The sequence below is a fragment of the Nesoenas mayeri genome, assembly GCF_963082525.1.
Source record: "Nesoenas mayeri genome assembly, chromosome: 4".
In the NCBI taxonomy this organism is placed as follows: domain Eukaryota; kingdom Metazoa; phylum Chordata; class Aves; order Columbiformes; family Columbidae; genus Nesoenas; species Nesoenas mayeri.
In genome coordinates this window covers 27,105,271-27,129,998 of record NC_137540.1, presented here as the reverse complement: position 1 = coordinate 27,129,998, position 24,728 = coordinate 27,105,271, and the positions used below count along the sequence as shown (strand labels likewise).

At 44.9% G+C, this 24,728-nt stretch overlaps 2 protein-coding genes across 8 annotated transcripts in view; one reads left to right on the top strand and one right to left on the bottom strand.

Annotated features, from left to right (window-relative positions):
* Positions 1-1,264, top strand: part of YTHDC1 (YTH N6-methyladenosine RNA binding protein C1) — a 186,194-nt gene extending 184,930 nt beyond the window's left edge. For 4 of the 7 annotated variants that reach the window (XM_080343243.1, XM_080343242.1, XM_080343249.1 and 1 more), the window contains 2 exons: positions 419-481; positions 870-1,264. In XM_080343243.1, coding sequence (XP_080199369.1) covers positions 419-481; positions 870-919 — 113 coding nt within the window. In that variant the 3' untranslated portion in view covers positions 920-1,264. The remainder of the gene's footprint in view (positions 1-418; positions 482-869) is intronic. The other 3 variants (XM_080343248.1, XM_080343241.1, XM_080343247.1) reach the window with 1 other exon arrangement.
* A 2,289-nt stretch (positions 1,265-3,553) lies between these two features.
* LOC308040024 (UDP-glucuronosyltransferase 2A2-like) overlaps positions 3,554-24,728 on the bottom strand; it is a gene marked incomplete at both ends in the record, with an annotated part of 32,011 nt that continues 10,836 nt past the window's right edge. The window contains 5 exons of the mRNA XM_080343833.1: positions 3,554-3,830; positions 4,560-4,779; positions 5,552-5,639; positions 6,057-6,188; positions 7,508-7,656. Of these exons, the coding sequence (XP_080199959.1) occupies positions 3,554-3,830; positions 4,560-4,779; positions 5,552-5,639; positions 6,057-6,188; positions 7,508-7,656 (866 nt within the window). The remainder of the gene's footprint in view (positions 3,831-4,559; positions 4,780-5,551; positions 5,640-6,056; positions 6,189-7,507; positions 7,657-24,728) is intronic.

The following is a 24,728-nucleotide window of genomic DNA, read 5'->3' as shown; positions in this document are numbered from 1 at the left end:
TTAAATATTTTCTCTTAGCTGTTTTTGAAGGCTGCTTAGCTTTCGGTTCTGCTGCTGGTATCTGGCATTTGAACTTCAGATTCTGCACAGTGGAAGCACAGACATGGTGCAGCCCTGAAGATGAAAGAAGAAACTTGTGCTTGTGGATGGTGGACATAATTTTTTTTTTTTTTTTTTAATACTTGGCTTTCCCAAGAGTTGCAGCCAGTTCTGTGGATAAGGGAGGGTGTTTTAATCTGGGAAAGAAAATAAACAGCTATCCTTTCATCACAGCACGACTATGACATGAGAGTAGATGACTTTCTTCGACGCACGCAAGCAGTTGTCAGCGGTAGGAGGAGCAGGCCCCGGGAGAGGGACCGAGAGCGGGAACGGGACCGTCCTAGAGATAACAGAAGAGACAGAGAACGTGACAGAGGTCGTGATCGGGAAAGGGAAAGGGAGAGGATTTGTGACCGGGACAGAGACAGAGGTGAAAGAGGTAGATACCGAAGATAATCTATCTGGACTCCATACTCACTTGAAACAAACAAACAAAAAAGCTTGTATTTTTTGTGTGTTTACAAGTAGTACATTTTATTTTCAGCTGTCTGCGTAAAGTTCATTGTGTAGAAGGATTTATAACAACCCTCTCTATTCCAAGCATGCAGTGAACTATGAACTGGAAAAACTCAAATCGGCCAAAAATAAAATGAACAAAGCTGACATGCAACTTGACGTTTCTGTTGGAGCAGAATGGGAAAGAGCTAAGAATGTAGATATTGGTTAATTCTCAATAAGCATTCATCTACTTAGTGACTTCATTCTCAGTTTTTGAATACTGATGGATAACTGCCTCTTTTTTTTTCTTTGATGTTTTCTTCCTGTAGTTTCACATGGTTCAGTGGGAGGATGCTGCTATCAAGTATGCAAATATTGAAGTATGATTTTTTTTGACTGTATGGCAGTGTTGTAGCAGCCTTTTTTTTTTTTATTTCCCTCCAACCTCCTCCTGGTTTTTAACCCTCTCTGTAAAGTCAAGTGGTTTTCAGTCTTCAGTGATTAAAGCAATATTAAGACGACACTATTGATATCTAATTTTTAACCTTTTTTTTTTTTAAATCTTCCCAAGTTCAGTAACATTTCGGTCAATTCTCTTGTCTAGTCTCCTTCTAAAATGTACACGTTACTTGGAATATTCACAACCTGCGTGTGTGGAACAAGAAAAAATATTGCTGTATTCTACATTACTACCATTTTTATGTATATATAAATAAATTGGTAACTGTTCAAATGATTAAAACTCCAGGTTGGGTTTCTTGGGTCTTCTAAGCCTGACGGCTTTGATAGATTCTGGCAGTTCTAGGGAATTATTTTTGTTCAAAAAGAGTTTAAAGCGTCTTGTGATAGGTGAAATTGAAGGCTGAATTTAGGAAAAGGGTGGCTGAAATAACAGATAATTTCTTTTCTGTTTCCACAGTGAAGTGGCTACTTATAGCTCCTGCAGATAATCGGAGTTATTGAAGCTCTACATGTTTAATTTAATCAAATGATCTTTGAGCTATCGATAGGCTGTCCTCAGCCGTAGTCATTCTTATTTGCCAGGAGTGCATTAGTCCTGCAACTTCAGACTTGTACCCCATCTGCTTTGTAGTGATTACCATGTCAATTGTTATTTCTCTTAACTAGGAATTACCTGATTCTACATGCTGATGGTAAAACTGTGGAAAAAAGGCAAACTTGTAGTGGAAGTTGTTTAGTTTCTTCAGCAATTTCCTAGTTTGCAAAACTTGTATGGGTAGTATGTCATCAGTGGACTTCTTCATAACCTTGATTCAGTACCTTCTTATGTAACAAAGCCAGGTTTCACACGTGCTTCCTCCAACACCGCAGAGCTGAGTAGCTGTAGCTGTTTCTATAAACTGCGATATACAGTTGGCCACAGTGTGACAGTTGTGGAAACATGTTTTTGAGATCTGACAGTAATATGGGCTCTGAGTAAGTTACAGAAAACAAGCACCTCCTTGAAGTAACTGCAGAGCATTTTCTCTGCCCAGCTTTTTCCTGCTATCCTGTTGCTGTGCCCTGTGTTATCCTGATGTGACCAGTGTCTACTGTTTACGTTGGGAGCTTTGCTGGCCTTCTGACAGAACCAGCACCCTCAGCAAGTCTTTGGCTTGTAGAAGCTGGACAGTGAGTGCTGTTAGTGATGCAGTGTGCTATAGAGCTGAACCTAGGGACCCAGCTCTGTGAACCTTTCAGATCTGGGCCCTAAATGTTGTGCTGTTCTGCTTTGCTTTTTATGCATATGTCTGCGTATCATTACATCATCACTATAGGAACAGTGTACCAGAAGTGGATATTACTGTGAGAAGCACTTTTAAGAGCTGTGGTGTTCTAACCCCTCTTTAGTTTGGAAGCAATTTATTAAGTTTTTGTATGAAGATATTTAAGCAGCTCTGAAGCTGAAGCTATTGACCATGCCAATAAAAAAGTTAACACAGTAATTATTAAAACAAATATAATGTGTTTTCTCAGCCTGTTTTGTTTGAAAACAATTCTGCAGCATTCCAGAATACAGCAAACATCCATTAAAATTTGAGCAAGTTCTTTCTTGAGTAAGCTGGCATGGCCACAGAATAGCCTTACCTGGAATGGGAGGGCTGAACTAGCATTGTTTTAGTAAGCTTTCATCAGTAAGTGCATCGTGAACAAGTTCTGCATGTACTACCACTCTTTTCTGAGGCAAGAGCAGCATTATTTTCCCTCTCAGCATTTCAGGAAAGGCAAGGGACTATTGCACCATTCATGCATGTGATGTTACTTGCTGGCATGTTCCATCTCTAGAGGTTTTCCTGCATTTCTCAGGTAATGTAGCTCGGAGGCATTTGTGGGTTAAGATGGGCAAGCTGCTGCCACACAGAAGCTGTTTTCACACCCCTGTAGTGCTGCAGCAGGACTGATGGCCCGTGCAGTATGACTTTAAGCATATACTGAATGGAAAAGAGAAATGGTTCTCAGAAAAGTAGTTTCCCTGCTTGTTTTAGGACTCTGGTCTCTGCTCACTCCCCAAATAGTGCATTTGTAAAAAAGTGATGATCCAACCTTCACCAGCCACTTGGCAGCTCTCAGTTTTTCATCATCTTGGCTCTTTTTGGCAGCCTGTGACTTTAGCTGCACTGTCCAATTTGGAAAGAGCTATTACAGGAGAGGGCAGATCTAAGGTGAGGAGACTACTTTCAGATTTGGGGGCTCACAGTACAACACAGGCAAGGCTGAATTTATGAACTATACCAAAATAAACTTGAAATGCTAAAGCAGTAGTTACCTTTCTAGGAACCCCATGTGATCAGCTAACAGGGATAAAGCAACTATAATTCAATTTGATTTATGCCAGAAGGTATTTACTGGCTAAGCAGGCAGCTCTACCCCAAAACAGCTTTTCAGCATGACTCAATTCAACAGGGTGCTTCATAATAAGCACCTCCTAATAATTTTATTCACTAAAGAATATGCATAAACACCTTGCTGAATCAGCCTAGGAGGTAAAAAAGCACTAGTGGGAACAGGATGTCTAGTCTTTCTTCCTCTTCGCTATCCTGCCACATCTCCTACAGCAGAATAAGCAGCATTTGACAAGAATGAAGACAGCAATGGCTGCACAGGTGAGCAAAAACGCCAGAACATCCAGGCAGTGGTACTGGTACCAGGTGAGATGGTGGGGGGATGGTCTCAAGTGTTTTGCTCCTTTGTGACGCATGACAAATTCAACCCAGAAGATGGCTCTGTCCAGAGGCTTGATTGGCTGATCATGGTGTATCTTGGATAACCTTAGAGCATTTTCCTTATAGCTGGAGAATTTAAAAAAAAAAAAAACAAAAAAACCCCCCAAAAAACCCAAACAGATTTGTCACCAATTCCTGAAATAACCCATAACAACCCATTCAGCAACTGACAGTCTTCTTGAGGAAGGTAAACAGCCCTGCTTTTGCTTTCATCAGTGTTATTTAAATATATTTGAGACTGATCAAATCTACTTCTATCTGCCTGAAGCCATGAAGCTGGGTTGCAAACAGTAACAGACAAAGCCAATCTTCTGCAAAGAAAAGTTACTCAAAATTATTTCAAACACTCCTCTAAAAAAAGCAACATGAAAACATTTGCAGCATTTTTTGTTCCAGTATAACCTAAGGATATTTATAACTCAGAAGCCAAGAGAAAGAATTATTGTGGCTGCAGACAGAGGAGACTAATACAAGTCAAATTGTCAGCCAGAGCCTCCAGAGAATTTAGACTGGCAGAGAATAAGGGAGGGAGACAGAGCAGAAAACTCTCAGGAGCTGCTCTGGGCTTTCCAAGAACTATTTGTCTCAAAGAGATCACAAAATGTAGTACAAGGAAATCAAATTACTGATCTCTCCTTTTTGAGAGATGCTAGTTCCCAGGATGGTTTTCATCTGAAACCCAAACTCCAACCACTCAGTATTTTTGGTGCCTGGAAGAGCCAGCAGAATTTCTCAGGTCAAACAGCCCAAGGTTTTAATAACCTCGTCCCGCTGTATGGCAAGAACAAAACTCACGTGGAATTGTTGATGACTGTGTTCAGTGCATTGACAAGGTCCTGTGTTGTCAGCCTGTTGAAATCCAGCTCCACTGCAGCTCCCTTGGCCCTCATGTGAGCGATGTTGTCGTGCTGGTCAGCAAACATGGGAATCCCAACCATGGGTATCCCATGGTAGATCGCTTTGTAGATCCCGTTGGTCCCACCATGAGTAAGGAAGGCCTTTGCCAAGGGGTGGCCTGGAGCAGGGAGGGGGTGGCCTGGAGCAGGGATGGAAAGTCACGTGTGACAAAGCTGTGGCAGGCTGCATTTGCTGGGACACAAGCGTAGCAAACTACTTGGGGAGATGCACTGCTAGAGAAGGGAACAGCCCTGACCCTACGATTGGCAGAGCTGGGACACTTGGCTTCCACACATTCTTGTTTGAATGCAGTATGTGAATTGGCATGTTCCTCCAGACTAGCTCAGACTGACTTCAGCCCTTCTGCTGTTGTGCAGTTCTTAGTTTTGCATTGTCTCATGTTCACAACAGTCCCCTGCTGCAGCCTGTCTTGGGTCAAGCATTTTCAAGACTGCAGAGGCTAAACCCAGCTGCAGAGTACACGGCTATTTTGATATTTACTGCTGCCCATGGGTGGTTCTTAGCCCTTCCAGACAATTGCCGCTGGGCTCTGTAAGACAGGGCCTTTGACTTTAGAGATCCATAGAATCATAGAATAGTTTTGGTTGGAAGGGACCTTCAAAGCTCATTTAGTCCAACCCCATGCCATGAGCAGGGACATCTTCACCCAGATCAGGCTGTTCTATCGTTCTTGTACAGCCACTCACCCTAAAGCCCAAGGCAGGCTAGGAAATAAAGGCTTCAAGGGCAAACCTCAGCTGCTTAAGCTGCAAAACTGTCACCACAAGCACTATGTGGTTCTTATCACCAAATAAGCCATTTTAGTGGAAAAACAAAGGAGGAAGCAGTTTTTCCGAGGGCGCAATGATCACAGATAGAATCAGGCTCACCAAGCAGGTCATTTTGGGGTATCCAGTCATAAATCCTGGTATTGGACCCCAAAGCTTCTGGCTTTTTTCCTTTGTACCGCCAGAGGACCTTGAACAAAGGAAGAGTAAGATAAACGTAGAGCATGTGACATGCTCTTCTGTATTGTTACATGTAATGTAGGTCTTTATCTCCAACCCACATACCTTTTCCCAGTAATTCAAATAGCTTAGGCTCCAGTTTAGCTCTTTGGTTATTATGTGCTCATTATAAAAATCACATAAAGTGATTTTTGTACTTCGGCCTATGGACGCACCTCCATGTCATTTGGTTCAGAGGAAGGGAAACACCAGAACTCCCCATGAGGAAACTCTGCCTCTCTGCAGAGCCCAACTTCCCAGCCATGGCACATCCAGCAGAGATGCAGATGAAAAAACTGGCTGGTCGAAACATCAAAGGCTCGCTGAAGGCAACCAGGGTGACAAAAATAAACAAGGCAAGCTGGTTTAGACTAAAAAGAAAATTCACCTTTTGTGGAAGCTGGCTGAGGGCTCTGGCAATGATGTTACTTTTTTCATCAGTGAGGTTGTTGACCATCGACCCAAGAGAGAATACCACAATGCCGTGTTCCCCGGAGCTCTGAACAAATTCTTCCATTTCCTAGGAGAGGCAGAAAACATATTAAGAATAATTATGCATTGTAGATTATACAGATTTCTGTCAACAGAGAGAACAATCTTTTTAGCTTATCGAGAAGATGATCGTGGTATATGAGCAGCTCTGCTGACAGAAGTGCATTACTAAAATAGACCTGACCTTGTACAAAACAGACAGGTTGTCCCCAAGAAGGAACATGACAAATTGATACAGGTGACAGGAGCTTTGTCTTTTAGAAAGCAAGCCAAGCAGCTTCAGGACACATTTCTTCCAGAGCACAGGGAGCAGGAATGGATCCTGGCAGGGGAGTGACAGGGCTGTACCCTGTGACACCCTCCCTAGCACAGCCAGTCAAGATTCTGTGTTTTCCCAGAACAAGAACTTCTCATTTCACAAATCTGTGGGAAGAAGGAGTGCTGAAAAATGTCAGGGCTTTGCAGCATCCTGATGCATCAAGTTGATGCCATCACTTTGCTAGTCATCCATTTTCCTATTGCTTGCAATACAGCATGTACTGCTGAGCTGCTTTTATATATATCAGACCAATAGGTCTTCCTGATTCTTTTTTTTTTCTTTAGCCAGTGTCATGTGAAATGGAGCAATATCATCCAGAAGGGAAGGGTTATCCATTCCCCTGATTCAAGCCCTGCTACAGGGGAGAGGGAAGAAGAGTTGCAAGGTTTTTTGTTTTGTTTTGTTTTTTCTGTAAACAACTTGCATTGAAATTACCCTCTCTCCTCTAAAGCTCCTACAGAAGCAATAATGTAGACCTGAGCATGTCATGTTGGTGCCATCAATACCTGGGAGTTTCAAATGCCTCCTTAGTATTTCCAGTCAAATCAGACCATAAGCTGGAGACTGAGCATTTTACTCCCCTTAAGGTGTCTTAAACTAAGCAACAGTAGAAAAGGCATTTATACCTAGTCTCTTTCTGCAAGTCTCGACTCTGCTTTGCCTGAAGAATTTGTCCCTTCATAAAGCCTTTTTGTGTTGAATGTTTCAATGTTACCACAGGCTGCAAGTCTCTATCATAGAAACGAATCTTATGACATAGCACCTATTTTTCCTAAAATAAACACCACATTTGGTTCTGGTGATGTCAGCTCTCATCTTTTCAGAGAGCAAGCTGTAAACCCAGCCCTCAGTTTGCACAAAGCAGGACAAATTGCTAAATAGCTCTGTGCTCCACACCAGCAGCACAGAACCTTCTTTAAAAATCAGCTTTTTCAGGCCGCGACTTGCATGGGTGATGATCAGAGAGAGAAACAGTTTTTGTTCAGCGAGGCAGATACCCAACCAATGGCAGAACCAAGTCAGGATACCTTTGGTAACGGCTTTGCAGGCTGGCAATGAAGTCCTCCAACGAACTCAAAGTTGGGCAGGAAAGGGCGTGGAAATTCAAAATCCCAGTATGTTCTGATTAACCAGATCTCTGCTTTCCCCATCGTCTCACACAGGGTTGTGGGCCTTCCTATGGGCAAGGTACAAGGGGTTTACAACATGCACGGGAGCGGTCTTGTTTGCTGTAGATTGTGAAACAGGAGCCTTACCTTTGTCTTTTGGCACTCCCAGTCAGTGTAGTCTATCAAATCGTGCACGAAATTAAAACATGGATAAATCCAGACCTATTTCTTGCCCTACCCTGTGTTTGTCCTTGGCAGGTTGCCACAAGGCAATACTATCTTCAAAAGAATTTTGAACCTTCAGGATTAATTAAGAGCAGCACATGAGTAAGTGGGAAACGCTTAGTTCCTGTGTTACAGAAATGCCATTCTTGTACTGCTAAACGACTTCATTAACTCAAACTGGGTTATTACTACAAGCACAGGAAGAGAACTATCACAGAAAACTTAGTTCCAAATTAAAAAAAAAAAAAAAAATCACAAATTGATGATCAGCAGTCAAGGAGAAAGAAAGGTTTTAAACAAAGTTCTGTTGCATTTTTCAAATGGTGACTCAGTCGGTGGCTGCTCAGGCTATAATAAAAGCCAGGTTCAGTCAACCCTACTTTTCTTGGTGACTGGCTTATCTCCTTCCAACACATACTGAGAGAATTTGACCAAAACTAGATGCTTTCAGTATAATTTTGTGCAAAATCCAGTGTCTCTCAAAATCCATCTATAGAAAAAAATCCAATGGGGGGGAAAACAAAACAAAACAAAACAAAGCAACAACAAACAAACAAACAAAAAACTTCACGCAGTTTTATAGCTTCCCATTTGGAAAAGTAACCTATTCTCAGGTACATGTTGCAAGTTGTCTTTGCAGTATTTTCCCACCAAAGTGTAACTGAGGAGTAAAAGGGTTAGAAGTGTTGGTAAATGATTATCCACAGCCAGCAGGAACCAAGCAAAACAAGCAACAAAAGAAAAATTATCTGTAGGGCATCTTCTTATACTACTTGATCAGCATTAAAATTGACACTAGTGCATTTTTTTAATTTTAATTTAAATAGCAATGAGGCAATTAGAAACTTACTGGAGTGAATATTAAGCTTGCATTACAACTAGAGTGATAGGAAGGTGTAATTAAGTCTTAACATGGCAGGAAAACTCAAACCAGTGAAAAGGGATGCAACAGAATAAACGTCCTTGTGCTTGCTGTTGAGTTGTTATCTGCCTAAACACAGATATTCTGTGCAGGATTCAAAGTCCATTGAACTCCAAAGGTCACTTCGATAGACTTTGTCTTGAGCATGAGCTGTACCATGTTGCAACAGGACTTTCAGGTATTTATATAGTTTAAGGAGATTATTTCAAACTCTAGATGGTGAAGGAAAGGGGAAGGTGACAGTTCTTAGTGTTTATTCTTGGAGAGTAGAAACTCAGGCTTAGCATCATGTACTAAGCAGGGTTGTAAGGCGGTACCTCCAGACAATGTACACAATGTGGACCAAGTGTGCTTTTATGCTCTGCACTTGCCCAAAGTCAGCCAGTGTTCCTAGTCAGAACAGGGTTAACTCCATCCCTGTGTTGCCAATGGAGCTGTCTCTCCAGGGCCTTACACTATGTTAAAGAATGATTTTGCCCTCCAGCCTCTATCTGCTCTATCTTAATTGCAGGAGTACCTATCATCAAAATGAAGAGCTAAGAACTGTCCTCCAAATTCCTCCATAAGCACTAAAATGGGCACACAACTCACTGGAAGAGCTGAGCAGCAGTATCGTCACTGGCAAAAATTGAAACTATGTGCCATAAAGACCATAAAAAGGAACAAGAGCAAAGCCGCACTGATGTCTGTTAGACTAGACCAGACCTAAAAAAGAAAGCACAACCTCCATATGACCAAAACAGGATTACTATCTCTGCTGGCCATTAAGAAAGAATATATTGAGACAACACCATTGAGCTCCCAAAACATTCAAAAGGCACAACCTATGCAAGAGCAGAGACCACTCAACAGGTGCCTTACCTAACACATTACTGTAGCACCCATTCCATTCATCTTGCCAAAACTTCAAGAAAAATAAATCTGTGTAAAGGTAGAAAAGAAAGTTCTGTAGTCTTTCCTCAAAGGGCATCTGGTCTGTCAGCCCATTTGTGCTAGCAGGCACGTAAGAAGGTGGGGAAGGGAGCCCACCACACAGCCGCTCTGCCACGTTCCCCTCAGAGAAGCGGAAGCTGTAGACAAAAGGGATTGCTAAGATCTCTGCTACGAGCTCCCCACCTAATGCCAGGGGGTCAAAGATCAAAATATCGAACTTGGCCTGCCGCAGCTTTGCTATCAGCTGAGGGTTCATCACCAAGGTGTCACAGGTCTGCTTTGATATGTAGGAAAAGATCTCCAAGTCCTTTTTCAGCCTCTGCATTTTCTCCCAGAAATAGAGATTAGAAGCCTCATTCAGCCATAAATTGAGGAAGTCTTCCATGAGAGCATCCAGGCTCTACTGGGAAAAGGGGACTTGCAGGACCTCAAAGGTGAAGGGGGAGGAGGTGTCTTGGTAGTTGATGAGCAGTTTGCTTGAAGCCACCAGCACAGTCACTTCATGACCCCGGTGAACAAGCTCTTCCAGTAGGACTTTCATGTTGATCCAGTGACTTGTATCAGTGGGTCAGACTACCACTTTTCCACAAAAGCCAGTGCTCCAGCAGCACATGCAGGTCCACAGCAGCCAGGTGAACCTTGGCCCCTTCATCTCAGCAGTCTGTGTACAGTCGCAGTCTGACCAAGCTGGGAGCAGTTCACTGCTCCAGTGTGCCAGCACATCAGAGCCAGCCAATAAGTGAGATCTACCTGGTGCCAAGCTTGGTAAGAGGGCATGTCAGAAAGCAAAACTGCATATACAGCAGGGCTGGGCAAGCAGCAAGTCCTGTGCTGGAGTCTCCTCCATTTCTTGAAATAATTCCTGGTTCTGCTGAGCACAAAGTGCTTTTTGCAGCATATGAGGCCCAGAAGCCCTTGCCCAGTGTTGTGGGTTAACCCTGGTAGGCACCTAAGCACAATAGTCACTTGCTCACTCCCCCACAGGAGGAGAGGAAAAGAATTAGAAGGGCAGAAGTTAGAAAACCTGTGAGAAGAGACAGAGACAGCTTAATGAGCAAAATAATGACAAAAAATCCAAGAAAAGTAGTGCAAAATCAACATTTGCTGGCCACCAGCCAAACAATGCCCAGCCAGTCCCTGAGCGACAGCAGCCCTGGCCAGCTACCCCCCACCAACTTTTTTTGCTGAGCAGATCATCATGTGGTACAGGAGGAATATGCCTTTGGTCAGCTGGGGTCAGCAGTCCTGGCTGTGTCCCCTCCCAGCTTCTGGTGCACCCCCAGCCTCCATGCTGCACACACGTTGCTCAGTAATAACTAAAACACCTCTATGTTATCAACACTCTTTACAGCACAAATCCAAACTGTAGCCCCACACAAGCTACAATGAGGAAAATTAACTCTATTCCAGCCAAAACCAGTATGTCATATGTCTCATACCAGTTCTTCAAGGTGAAGTTCCACTTGCCTGTGCCAAGCAGGAACTCAGGCTGTGGAAAGCACTTGAGCAGCCTGTGAGACATTTCCAGCAGCTACAACATTTAGCCCAGTCTTATCACTTGAGTCCAGCCTAAATTTGCTTCCTCATCCTGTAAGAACAAACCTAACTGTAAAGTCAGGTATGGTTTTTATCTCCTCACTAGGTGAAAAGACTTCTGCAGTGATTCACAACTAGTGATTCACCTAAAACACTGCTGAAAGGAAGAAGTCTTGGTAGAGTTAACTCCCGCATCAAGCTGCTGCCAGAGAGAAAAATGAAGTGAGGAGCACTGATTTGCATCTTAAATGTCAAACCTCACATTTTACAGTTAACAAAAAAGCCAACACAAAATCTAAGCAGGCCTGAGACTTACACAAGGCAATGAACAGTGCTCCTCCCAACACAAGATTTTGTAGCCTCTGACAAATGTCAATGGAGTCTGTCCCATGGAGTTTGTGACACACATGCTGTCCAATTGGGTTTGTGACACACACACTGTTCAATGGGGTTTAAGACACATACGCTGTCCAATGGCATTTGTGACACACATCGACTGCCCAATGGGGTTTCAGACACACACTCTGTCCAATGGGGTTTGTGACACACACGCTGTCTGATATGGTTGAGACAAACACGCTGTCCAATGGGGTTTGTGACACACACATTGTCCAATGGGATTTGAGACACACACACTGTCCAATGGATTTTGTGACACACACACACTGTCCAGTCGGGTTTGAGAAACACACTGTGTCCAATGGGGTTTGTGACAAACACACTCTCCAATGGTGTTTGTGATACAAACACTGTTCAATGGGGTTTGAGACACACACACTGTCCAATGGATTTTGTGACACACACACACTGTCCAGTCGGGTTTGAGAAACACACTGTGTCCAATGGGGTTTGTGACACACACACTCTCCAATGGCGTTTGTGACACAAACACTGTTTAATGGGGTTTGTGACACAAATGCTGTGCAATTGGATTTGTGAAACACACACTGTCCAATGGGGTTTAAGACACACACGCAGTCCAATGGCGTTTGTGACACACATAAACTGTCCAATGTGGTTTCTGACACACACTAACTGTCCAATGGGGTTTGTGACACACATACTGCCTGATATGATTGAGACACACACACTGTCCAAAGGGGTTTGTGACACACACGTTCTCCAATGGGGTTTGTGATGCACACACTTTCTAATACGGTTGACACACACGCTGTCCAATGGGGTTTGTGACACACACACGCTGTCCAATGTGGTTTGAGAAACAGACACTGTCCAGTCGGGTTTGAGACAAACACACTGTCCAGAGGACTTGTGACACACACAATGAACAATGGGGTTTGTGAAACAGACATTGTCCAATGTAGTTTTAGACACACATGTTGTCCAATGAGGTTTCTGAAACACATACACTGTCCAATTGGGATTGAGAAACACACGCTGTTCAATGGGGTTTCTGACACACACACTCTCCAATGGTGTTTGTGATACAAACACTGTCCAATGGGGTTTGAGACACACAGGCTGTCCAATGGGGTTTGTGACACAGACACGCTGTCCAATGGGGTTTGTGACACACACACTGTCCAATGGGGTTTAAGACACACACGCTGTCCAATAGCGTTTGTGAAACACACACGGTCCAATGGGGTTTGTGACACAAACGCTGTCCAATTGGGTTTGTGACACACACACTGTCCAATGGGTTTTGAGACACACACGCTGTCCAATGGGGTTCATGACACACACGCTGTCCAATGGTGTTTGTGACACACACAAGCTGTCCAATGGGCTTTGTGACACACACACTGATATTGTTGAGATAAACACGCTGTGCAATGGGGTTTGTGAAACACACGCTGTCCAAAGGGGTTTGTGACACACACGCTGTCCAATGGGATTTGAGAAACACACGCTGTCCAATGGTGTTTGTGGCACACATGCTGTCCAACGGGGTTTAAGACACACACTCTATCCAATGGCATTTGTAACACACACACACAGTCGAATGGCGTTTGAGACACACACACTATCAAATTGGGTTTGTGACACACACACTGTCCAATGGGTTTTGAGCCACACACGCTATCCAATGGGGTTTGTGACACACACGCTATCCAATGGGGTTTGTGACACACACTCTGTCCATTGGGTTTTGTGACACACACACTGTCCAGAGGACTGTGTGACACACACACTGTCCAATGGGGTTTCTGACACACACACTGTCCAATGGAGTTTTATACACACACGTTGTCCAATGGGGTTTGTGACACACACATTGTCCAATGGGTTTGGTGACGCACATGCTGTACAATGAGGTTTGTGACACAAATACTGTCCAATGGGGTTTAAGATACACACGTCATCCAATGACATTTGTGAAACACACACAGTGTCCAATGGATTTTAGGAAACACACACTGTCTAATGGGAGTTAAACTCACATGCTGTCCAATGGCATTTCTGACACACACAATCTGTCCAATGGGGTTTGAGACAGACACACTCACCAATGGGATTTGTGACACACATGCTGTCCAAAGGGGTTTGTGACACACACACTTTCTAATATGGTTCAGACACACACGCTGTCCAATATGGTTTGAGACACAAACACTGTCCAATGGGATTTGCGACACACACACTATCCAATGCGGTTTGATACACACACGATGTCCAACGGGGTTTGTCAAACACACACTGTCCAAAGGAGTTTGAGACACACACACTGTCCAATGGGGTTTGTAAAACATACACTGTCCAAAGGAGTTTGAGACACACACGCTGTCCAATGGGGTTTGTGAAACACACACGCTGTCCAATGGGTTTTATGACACACACACTGTCAAATGGGATTTGAGCCACACACGCTATCCAATGGAGTTTCTGACACACACGCTGTCCAATGGGATGTGTGACACACACACGCTGTCCAATGGGTTTTGTGACACACACACTGTCCAATGGGGTTTCTGACACACACACTGTCCAATGGAGATTTTACACACACGCTGTCCAATGGGGTTTGTGACACACACATTGTCCAATGGGTTTGGTGACACACGTGCTGTCCAGTGAGGTTTGTGACACATACAGTGCCCAATGGGGTTTAAGATAAACATGCCATCCAATGGCATTTTTGACACAAACACAGTGTCCAATGGGTTTCGTGAATCACATTCTGTCCAATGGGAGTTAAACTCACAAGCTGTCCAATGGGGTTTGAGACAGACACACTCACTAATGGGGTTTGTGACTCACATGCTGTCCAAAGGGGTTTGTGACACACACACTTTCTAATATGGTTGAGACACACACGCTGTCCTATACGGTTTGAGACACACACACTATCCAATGGAGGTTGTGACACAAACTATTTCTAATGGGCTTTGTGACACACATTTCTCCAATGGGACTTGCGACACACACACTCTCCAATGCGGTTAGATACACACAAGATGTCCAATGGGGTTTGTCAAACGCACACTGTCCAATGGAGTTTGAGACACACACGTTCTCCAATGGGGTTTGTGAAACACAAACGGTCCAATGGGGTCTGTGACATAAACGCTGTCCAATTGGGTTTGTGACACACACACTGTCCAATGGGTTTTTAGACACACACTCTGTCCAATGGGGTTTGTGACACACTCACTCTCTAATGGGGTTTGAGACACACCCGCTGTCCAATGGAGTTTGTGAAACACACGCTGTCCAAAGGGGTTTGTGACACACACACTGTCCAATGGGATTTGAGAAACATACGCTGTCCAATGGTGTTTGTGGCACACATGCTGTCCAACGGAGTTTAAGACACACACTCTATCCAATGGCATTTGTAACACACACACACAGTCGAATGGCGTTTGAGATACACACACTATCAAATTGAGTTTGTGACACACACACTGTCCAGTGGGTTTTGAGCCACACACGCTATCCAATGGGGCTTGTGACACACACGCTATCCAATGGGGTTTGTGACACACACTCTGTCCATTGGGTTTTGTGACACACACACTGTCCAGAGGACTGTGTGACACACACACTGTCCAATGGGGTTTCTGACACACACACTGTCCAATGGAGTTTTATACACACACGCTGTCCAATGGGGTTTGTGACACACACATTGTCCAATGAGTTTGGTGACGCACATGTTGTACAACGAGGTTTGTGACACAAATACTGTCCAATGGGGTTTAAGATACACACGTCATCCAATGACATTTGTGAAACACACACAGTGTCCAATGGATTTTTGGAAACACACACTGTCTAATGGGAGTTAAACTCACATGCTGTCCAATGGCATTTGTGACACACACAATCTGTCCAATGGGGTTTGAGACAGACACACTCACCAATGGGATTTGTGACACACATGCTGTCCAAAGGGGTTTGTGACACACACACTTTCTAATATGGTTCAGACACACACGCTGTCCAATACGGTTTGAGACACACACACTGTCCAATGGGATTTGCGACACACACACTATCCAATGCGGTTTGATACACACATGATGTCCAACGGGGTTTGTCAAACACACACTGTCCAAAGGAGTTTGAGACACACACGCTGTCCAATGGGGTTTGTAAAACACACACTGTCCAAAGGAGTATGAGACACACAAGCTGTCCAATGGGGTTTGTGAAACACACACGCTGTCCAATGGGTTTTATGACACACACACTGTCAAATGGGATTTGAGCCACACACGCTATCCAATGGAGTTCCTGACACACACGCTGTCCAATGGGATGTGTGACACACACACGCTGTCCAATGGGTTTTGTGACACACACACTGTCCAATGGGATTTCTGACACACACACTGTCCAATGGAGTTTTATACACACACGCTGTCCAATGGAGTTTGTGACACACACATTGTCCAATGGATTTGGTGACACACACAAGCTGTCCAATGGGGTTTGTGACACATACAGTGCCCAATGGGGTTTAAGATAAACATGCCATCCAATGGCATTTGTGACACACACACAGTGTCCAATGGGTTTCGTGAATCACACTCTGTCCAATGGGAGTTAATCTCACAAGCTGTCCAATGGCGTTCGATACACACACAATCTGTCCAATGAGGTTTGAGACAGACACACTCACTAATGGGGTTTGTGACTCACATGCTGTCCAAAGGGGTTTGTGACACACACACTTTCTAATATGGTTGAGACACACACGCTGCCCTATACGGTTTGAGACACACACACTATCCAATGGAGGTTGTGACACAAATTATTTCTAATGGGCTTTGTGACACACATTTCTCCAATGGGACTTGCGACACACACACTCTCCAATGCGGTTAGATACACACATGATGTCCAATGGGGTTTGTCAAACACACACTGTCCAATGGAGTTTGAGACACACACACTCTCTAATGGGGTTTGAGACACACACGTTGTCCAATGTGGTTTGTGACACACATGCTGTGCAAAGGGGTTTGTGACTCACACACTGTCCAATGGGCTTTTGTGACACACATGCTGTCCGAAGGGAATTGTGAGACACACACTTTCTAAGATGGTTGAGACACACACGCTGTCCAATATGGTTTGAGACACACACACTGTCCAATGGGATTTGCGACACACACACTCTACATTGCGGTTTGATACACACACGCTGTCCAATGGGGTTTTTCAAACACACACTGTCCAATAGAGTTGGAGACACACACGCTGTGCAATGGGGGTTGTGAAACACACACGCTGTCCAATGGGTTTTCTGACACACACACTGTCAAATGGGGTTTGAGCCACACTTGCTATCCAACGGAGTACCTGACACACACGCTGTCCAGTGGCGTTTGTGACACACATACACTGTCCAGAGGACTGTGTGACACACACACTGTCCAATGGGGTTTCTGACACACACACTGTCCAATGCAGTTTTAGACACACACGCTGTCCAATGGGGTTTGTGACACACACACTGTCCAATGGATTTTGTGACATACACGCTGTCCAGTGAGGTTTGTGACACATACAATGTCCAATGAGGTTTAATATACATACGCTGTCCAATGGCATTTGTGACACACACACAGTGTCCAATGGGTTTCGTGAATCACACACTGTCCAATGGGAGTTAAACTCACACGCTGTCCAATGGCGTTCATTACACACACAGTCTGTCCAATGAGGTTTGTGACACACACGCTGTCCAATGGAGTTTTTGAAACACATACACTGTCAAATCGGGATTGAGAAACACAATGTGTCCAAAGGGGTTTGTAACACACACACTCTCCAATGGTGTTTGTGATACAAACACTGTCCAGTGGGGTTTGAGACACACACGTTGTCCAATGGGTTTTTTGACACACACACTCTCCAATGGGGTTTGAGACACACATGTTGTCCAATGGGGTTTGTGACACACATGCTGTCCAAAGGGGTTTGTGACACACACACTGTCCAATGGAGTTTGAGACACACACACTGTTCAGTGGCGTTTATGACACACAAACACTCTCCAATGGGGTATGTGACACACACACTGTTTAATGGGGTTTGTGACATACATGCTGTGCAATTGGATTTGTGACAGACACACTGTCCAATGGGCTTTGTGACACACACTTCTCCAATGGGATTTGCGACACACACACTCTTCAATGCGGTTTGATACACACACAATGTCCAATGGGGTTTTTGAAACACACTCTCCAATGGAGTTTGAGACACACCCACTGTCCAGTGGCGTTTATGACACACACACACTATCCAATGGGGTTTGTGACACAGAAACTGTTTAATGGGGTTTGTGACACACACACTGTCCAATGGGATTTCTGACACACACACTGTCCAATGGAATTTGTGACATACACACTGTCCAGTGAGGTTTGTGACACATACAATGTCCAATGAGGTTTAATATACACACGCTGTCAAATGGCATTTTTGACACAAATACAGTGTCCAATGGGTTTCGTGAATCACACTCTGTCCAATGGGAGTTAAACTCACACGCTGTCCAATGGCGCTTGTTACACACACAGTCTGTCCAATGGGGTTTGTGATACACATGCTGTCCAATGGGGTTTTTGAAACACATACACTGTCAAATCGGGATTGAGAAACACAATGTGTCCAAAGGGGTTTGTAACACACACACTCTCCAATGGTGTTTGTGATACAAACACTGTCCAGTGGGGTTTGAGACACACAGGCTGTCCAAAGGGGTTTTTGACACACATGCTGTCCAATGGGGTTTGTGACACACACACTGTCCAATGGAATTTGTGACATATACGCTGTCCAGTGAGGTTTGTGACACGTACAGTGTCCAATGTGGTTTAATATATACACGCTGTCCAATGGCATTTGTGACACACACACAGTTTCCAATGGGTTTCGTGAATCACACACTGTCCAATGGGAGTTAAACTCACACGCTGTCCAATGGCGTTCGTTACACACACAGTCTGTCCAATGGGGTTTGTGACACACACGCTGTCCAATGAGGTTTTTGAAACACATACACTGTCGAATCGGGATTGAGAAACACAATGTGTCGAAAGGGGTTTGTAACACACACACTCTCCAATGGTGTTTGTGATACAAACACTGTCCAGTGGGGTTTGAGACACACATATGTCCAAAAGGGTTTGTGACACACACTCCTTCTAATGGGCTTTGTGACACACACTTCTGCAATGGGATTTGCGACACACACACTCTCCAATGTGGTTTGATACACATACGATGTCCAATGGAGTTTGTCAAACACACACTGTCCAATGGAGTTTGAGACATACACAAACTGTCCAATGGGGTATGTGACACACACACTCTCCAATGGAGTTTGAGACACACACACTGTTCAGTGGCATTTATGACACACACACACTCTCCAATGGGGTTTGTGACACACACACTGTTTAATGGGGTTTGTGACACACATGCTGTGCAATTGGATTTGTGATACACACACTGTCCAATGGGCTTTGTGACACACACTTCTCCAATGGGATTTGCGACACACACACTCTACAATGCGGTTTGATACACACACGATGTCCAATGGGGTTTTTGAAACACACACTGTCCAATGGAGTTTGAGACACACCCACTGTCCAGTGGCGTTTATGACGCACACACACTCTCGAATGAGGTTTGTGACACACACACTGTTTAATGGGGTTTGTGACACACATGCTGTCCAATGGGGTTTGTGACACACACGCTGTCTAATGGGGTTTCTGACACACACTTTGTCCATTGGTTTTTGTGACACACACACTGTCCAGAGGACTGTGTGACACACACACTGTCCAATGGGGTTTCTGACACACTCACTGTCCAATGGGGTTTGTGACACACACACTCACCAAAGGGGTTTGTGACACACATGCTGTCCAAAGGGGTTTGTGACACGCACACTTTCTAATATGGTTCAGACACACACACTGTCCAATACGGTTTGAGACACACACACTGTCCAACGGGGTTTGTGATACAAGCTCCTTCTAATGGGCTTTGTGACACACACTTCTCCAATGCGATTTGCGACACACACACTCTCCAGTGCGGTTTGATACACACATGATATCCAATGGGGTTTGTCAAACACACGCTGTCCAATGGAGTTGGAGACACACACGCTGTCCAATGGGGTTTGTGAAACACACACGCTCCAATGGGTTTTCTGACACACACACTGTCAACTGGGGTTTGAGCCACACACACTATCCAATGGAGTTTCTGACACACACGCTGTCCAATGGGGTTTGTGACACAGACGTACTCTCCAATGGGTTTTGTCACACATACACTGTCCATAGGACTGTGTGACACACACACTGTCCAATGGGGTTTCTAACACACACACTGTCCAATGCATTTTTAGACACACATGCTGTCCAATGGGTTTTGTGACACACACACACTGTCCAATGGGCTTTATGCCACACACACTGTCCAATGGTTTTTGTGATACACACGCTGTCCAATGGGGTTTGTGAAACACACACGGTCCAATGCGGTTTGTGACACACATGCTGTCCAACCGGGTTTGTGACACACACACTGTCCATTCAGGTTTAAGACACACACCTTGTCCAATGGCGTTTGTGACTCACACAAACTGTCCAATGGGGTTTGAGATACACAAGCTGTCCAATGGGGTTTGAGACACACTCACACGCTGTCCAATGCGGTTTGTGACACACACACTGTCTGATATCGTTGAGAAAAACACGCTGTCCAATGGGGTTTGTGACACACACGCTGTCCAAACGAGTTTGTGACATACACACTGTCCAATGGGATTTGAGACACACACGCTGTCCAATGGGTTTGTGGCACACACACTGTCCAGAGGGCTTTGTGACACACACGCTGTCTAATGGGGTTTGTGAAAAACTCATGGTCCAATGGAGTTTGTGACACACACACTGTCCAATGGGGTTTGTGACACACGCACTGTCCAATGGAATTTGTGACACACATCCTGTATAGTGAGGTTTGTGACACATACAATGTCCAATGGGGTTTAAGATACACATGCTGTCCAATGGCATTTGTGACACACACACAGTGTCCAATGGGTTTCGTGAATCACACACTGTCCAATGGGAGTTAAACTCACACGCTGTGCAATGGCATTTGTGACACACACAAACTGTCCAATGGGGTTTGAGACACACACTCTGTCCAATGGGGTTTGTGACACACACACTCTCCAATGGGGTTTGTGACACACACGCTCTCCAATGGGGTTTGTGACACACACAGGCTGTCCAATGGGTTTTGTGACACACACACTGTCTGATATCGTTGAGACAAACACGCTGTCCAATGGACTTTGTGACACTCACGCTGTCCAAAGGGGTTTGTGACATACACACTGTTTAATGGGATTTGAGATACACACGCTGTCCAATAGTGTTTGTGGCACACACACTGTACAGAGGGCTTTGTGACACACACACTGTCCAATGGAGTTTTGTGACACACACGCTGTCCAACGGGTTTTAAGACACACACCCTATCCATTGGCATTTGTAATACACACTCCCCGTCCAATGGGGCTTGTGACACACACACCGAGACGAATGGGGTTTGAGACACACACACTATCGAATTGGGTTTATGACACACACAGTGCCCAATGGGTTTTGAGCCGCACACGCTATCCAATGGGGTTTGTGACAGACACGCTGTCCAAAGGTGTTTGTGACACACACGGTCTCCAATGGGATTTGTGATACACACACTTTCTAATACGGTTGAGACACACACGCTGTCCCATGGAGTTTGTGACACACACTCCTTGTAATGGGCTTTGTCACACACACTTCTCCAATGGGATTTGCAACACACACACTCTCCAATGCGGTTTGATACACACACGATGTCCAATGGGCTTTTTGAAACACACACTGTCCAATGGAGTTTGAGGCACACCCACTGTCCAGTGGCGTTTATGGCACAGACACACTCTCCAATGGGGTTTGTGACACACACACACTGTTTAATGGGGTTTGTGACACACATGCTGTGCAATTGGATTTGTGACACACACACTGTCCAATGGGTTTTGAGCCACACACGCTACCCAATGGGGTTTGTGACAGACACGCTGTCCAAAGGGGTTTGTGACACACATAAACTGTCCAATGGTGTTTCTGACACACACTCTGTTTAATGGGGTTAGTGACACACACACTGTCTGATATGGTTGAGACACACATGCTGTCCAAAGGGGTTTGTGACACACACGGTCTCCAATGGAGTTTGAGACACACACGCTGTCCAGTGGCGTTTGTGACACACATGCACTGTCTAATGGAGTTTGAGACACACACTCTGTTTAATGGGTTTTGTGACACACGCACTCTGCAATGGCGTTTGTGACACACACACTGTCCAATGGGGTTTGAGACGCACACACTGTTTGGAGGACTTTGGGACACAATCACTGTGCAATGGGGTTTGTGACACACACAATGTCCAATAGGGTTTTTGAAGCACATGCTGTCCAATGAGGTTTCTGACACAAACACTGTAAAGAGGACTGTGTGACACACACACTGTCCAATGGGGTTTGTGACACACAGACTCTCCAATCGGGTTTAAGACACACACTCTGTCCAATGCGTTTTGTGACACACACACTGTGTAATTCACTTTGTGACACACACACTGTCCAATGGAGTTTGAGACACACACACTGTCCTATGTGGTTTGTGAAACACACATGGTCCAATGGGGTTTGTGACACACATTCTGTTCAATTGGGTTTGTAACACACACACGCTGTCCAATGGGGTCATGACACACACGCTGTCCAATTGGGTTTATGATACACAGTGTCCAGTCGGGTTTGAGACACACACACTGTTCCAGGTGGTTTGGGACCGACAGACTGTCTGATATGGTTGAGACACCCACGCTGTCCAATGGGGTTTTAACACACACACGTTGTCCAATGGGATTTGTGCCACACATACTGTCCAATGGTGTTTGTGAAACACACGCTGTCCAATGGGGTTTGTGAAACACACAGAGTCCAATAGGGCTTGTGACACAAACGCTGTCAAATTGGGTTTGTGACACACACACTGTCCAATGGGGTTCATGACACACACACTGTCCAATTGGGTTTATGACACACACACTGTCCAGTCGGGTTTGAGACACACACACTGTCCCAGGTGGTTTGGGACCCACAGAGTGTCTGATATGGTTGAGACACCCACGCTGTCCAATGAGGTTTTAAGACACACGCGCTGTCCAATGTGGTTTGTGACACACACACTGTCTAATGGGGTTTGTGACACACACACTCTGTCCAATTGGGTTTGTGACACACAGGCTGACCAATGGGATTTGCGAGACACACTCTGTCCCATGCGGTTTGTGACACACACACTGTCCAATGGGTTTTTGACACACACACGCTGTCCAATGGGGTTTGTGACACACACATTCTCCAATAGGGTTTTTGACACACACGCTGTCCAATGGGGTCTGTGATACACACACTGTCCGGAGTACTGTGTGACACACACACTGTCCAATGGGGTCTGTGATACACACATTGTTCAATGGGCTTTGAGACAAACACACTGTCCAGAGGACTTTGTGACACACACATTGACCAATGGAGTTTCTGACACAGACACTGTCCAATGGAATTTTAGACACACAGGTTGTCCAATGTGGTTTGTGACACACACACTATCCAATGGAGTTTGAGACACACACGCTGTCCTATGTGGTTTGTGAAACACACATGGTCCAATGGGGTTTGTGACACACGTTCTGTTCAATTGGGTTTGTAACACATACACGCTGTCCAATGGGGTTCATGACACACACGCTGTCCAATTGGGTTTATGACACACACACTGTCCAGTCGGGTTTGAGACACACACACTGTCCCAGGTGGTTTGGGACCCACAGAGTGTCTGATATGGTTGAGACACCCACGCTGTCCAATGGGGTTTTAACACACACACGCTGTCCAATGTGGTTTGTGACACACACACTGTCTAATGGGGTTTGTGACACACACACTCTGTCCAATTGGGTTTGTGACACACAGGCTGATCAATGGGATTTGCGAGACACACTCTGTCCCATGCGGTTTGTGACACACACACTGTCCAATGGGTTTTTGACACACACACGCTGTCCAATGGGGTTTGTGACACACACATTCTCCAATAGGGTTTTTGACACACACGCTGTCCAATGGGGTCTGTGATACACACACTGTCCGGAGTACTGTGTGACACACACACTGTCCAATGGGGTCTGTGATACACACATTGTTCAATGGGCTTTGAGACAAACACACTGTCCAGAGGACTTTGTGACACACACATTGACCAATGGGGTTTCTGACACAGACACTGTCCAATGGAATTTTAGACACACACGTTGTCCAATGTGGTTTGTGAAACACACACGGTCCAATGGGGTTTGTGACACACATTCTGTCCAATTGAGTTTGTGACACACATATGCTGTCCAATGGGGTTTGTGACACGCACTTTGTCTGTTATGGTTGAGACACAAACGCTGTCTAATGGAGTTTGTGACATACAAACGCTGTCCAATGGGCTTTGTGATACACACACTGTCCAAATGGGATTTGGGACACACACACTGTCCAATGGAGTTTTAGAGACACACGCTGTCCAATGAGGTTTGTGACACAAACACTATCCAATGGGCTTTGTGAAACTCATGCTGTTCAATTGGCTTTGTGAGCCACACACAATGGGGTTTGAGACACACACGCTGTCCAATAGTGTTTGTGACACATACACTGCCCAATGGGTTTTGTGACACACACACTGTGCAATGGGGCTTAAGACACACACGCTCTCCAATGGGGTTTGTGACTGTCCTGGTTTTGTTAAAAACAAGTTTCTCTTTCAGTGAATTTTGCCTGTCAGCTAAAGCTTCATATTAACTGCATTTTCCTGGAGAACCAGACACATGTTTTGGTAAACGTAGCAATGGAATGCAAACTTATTGATAAGCATGGATGGACATCTCGCGAGAGTGGCG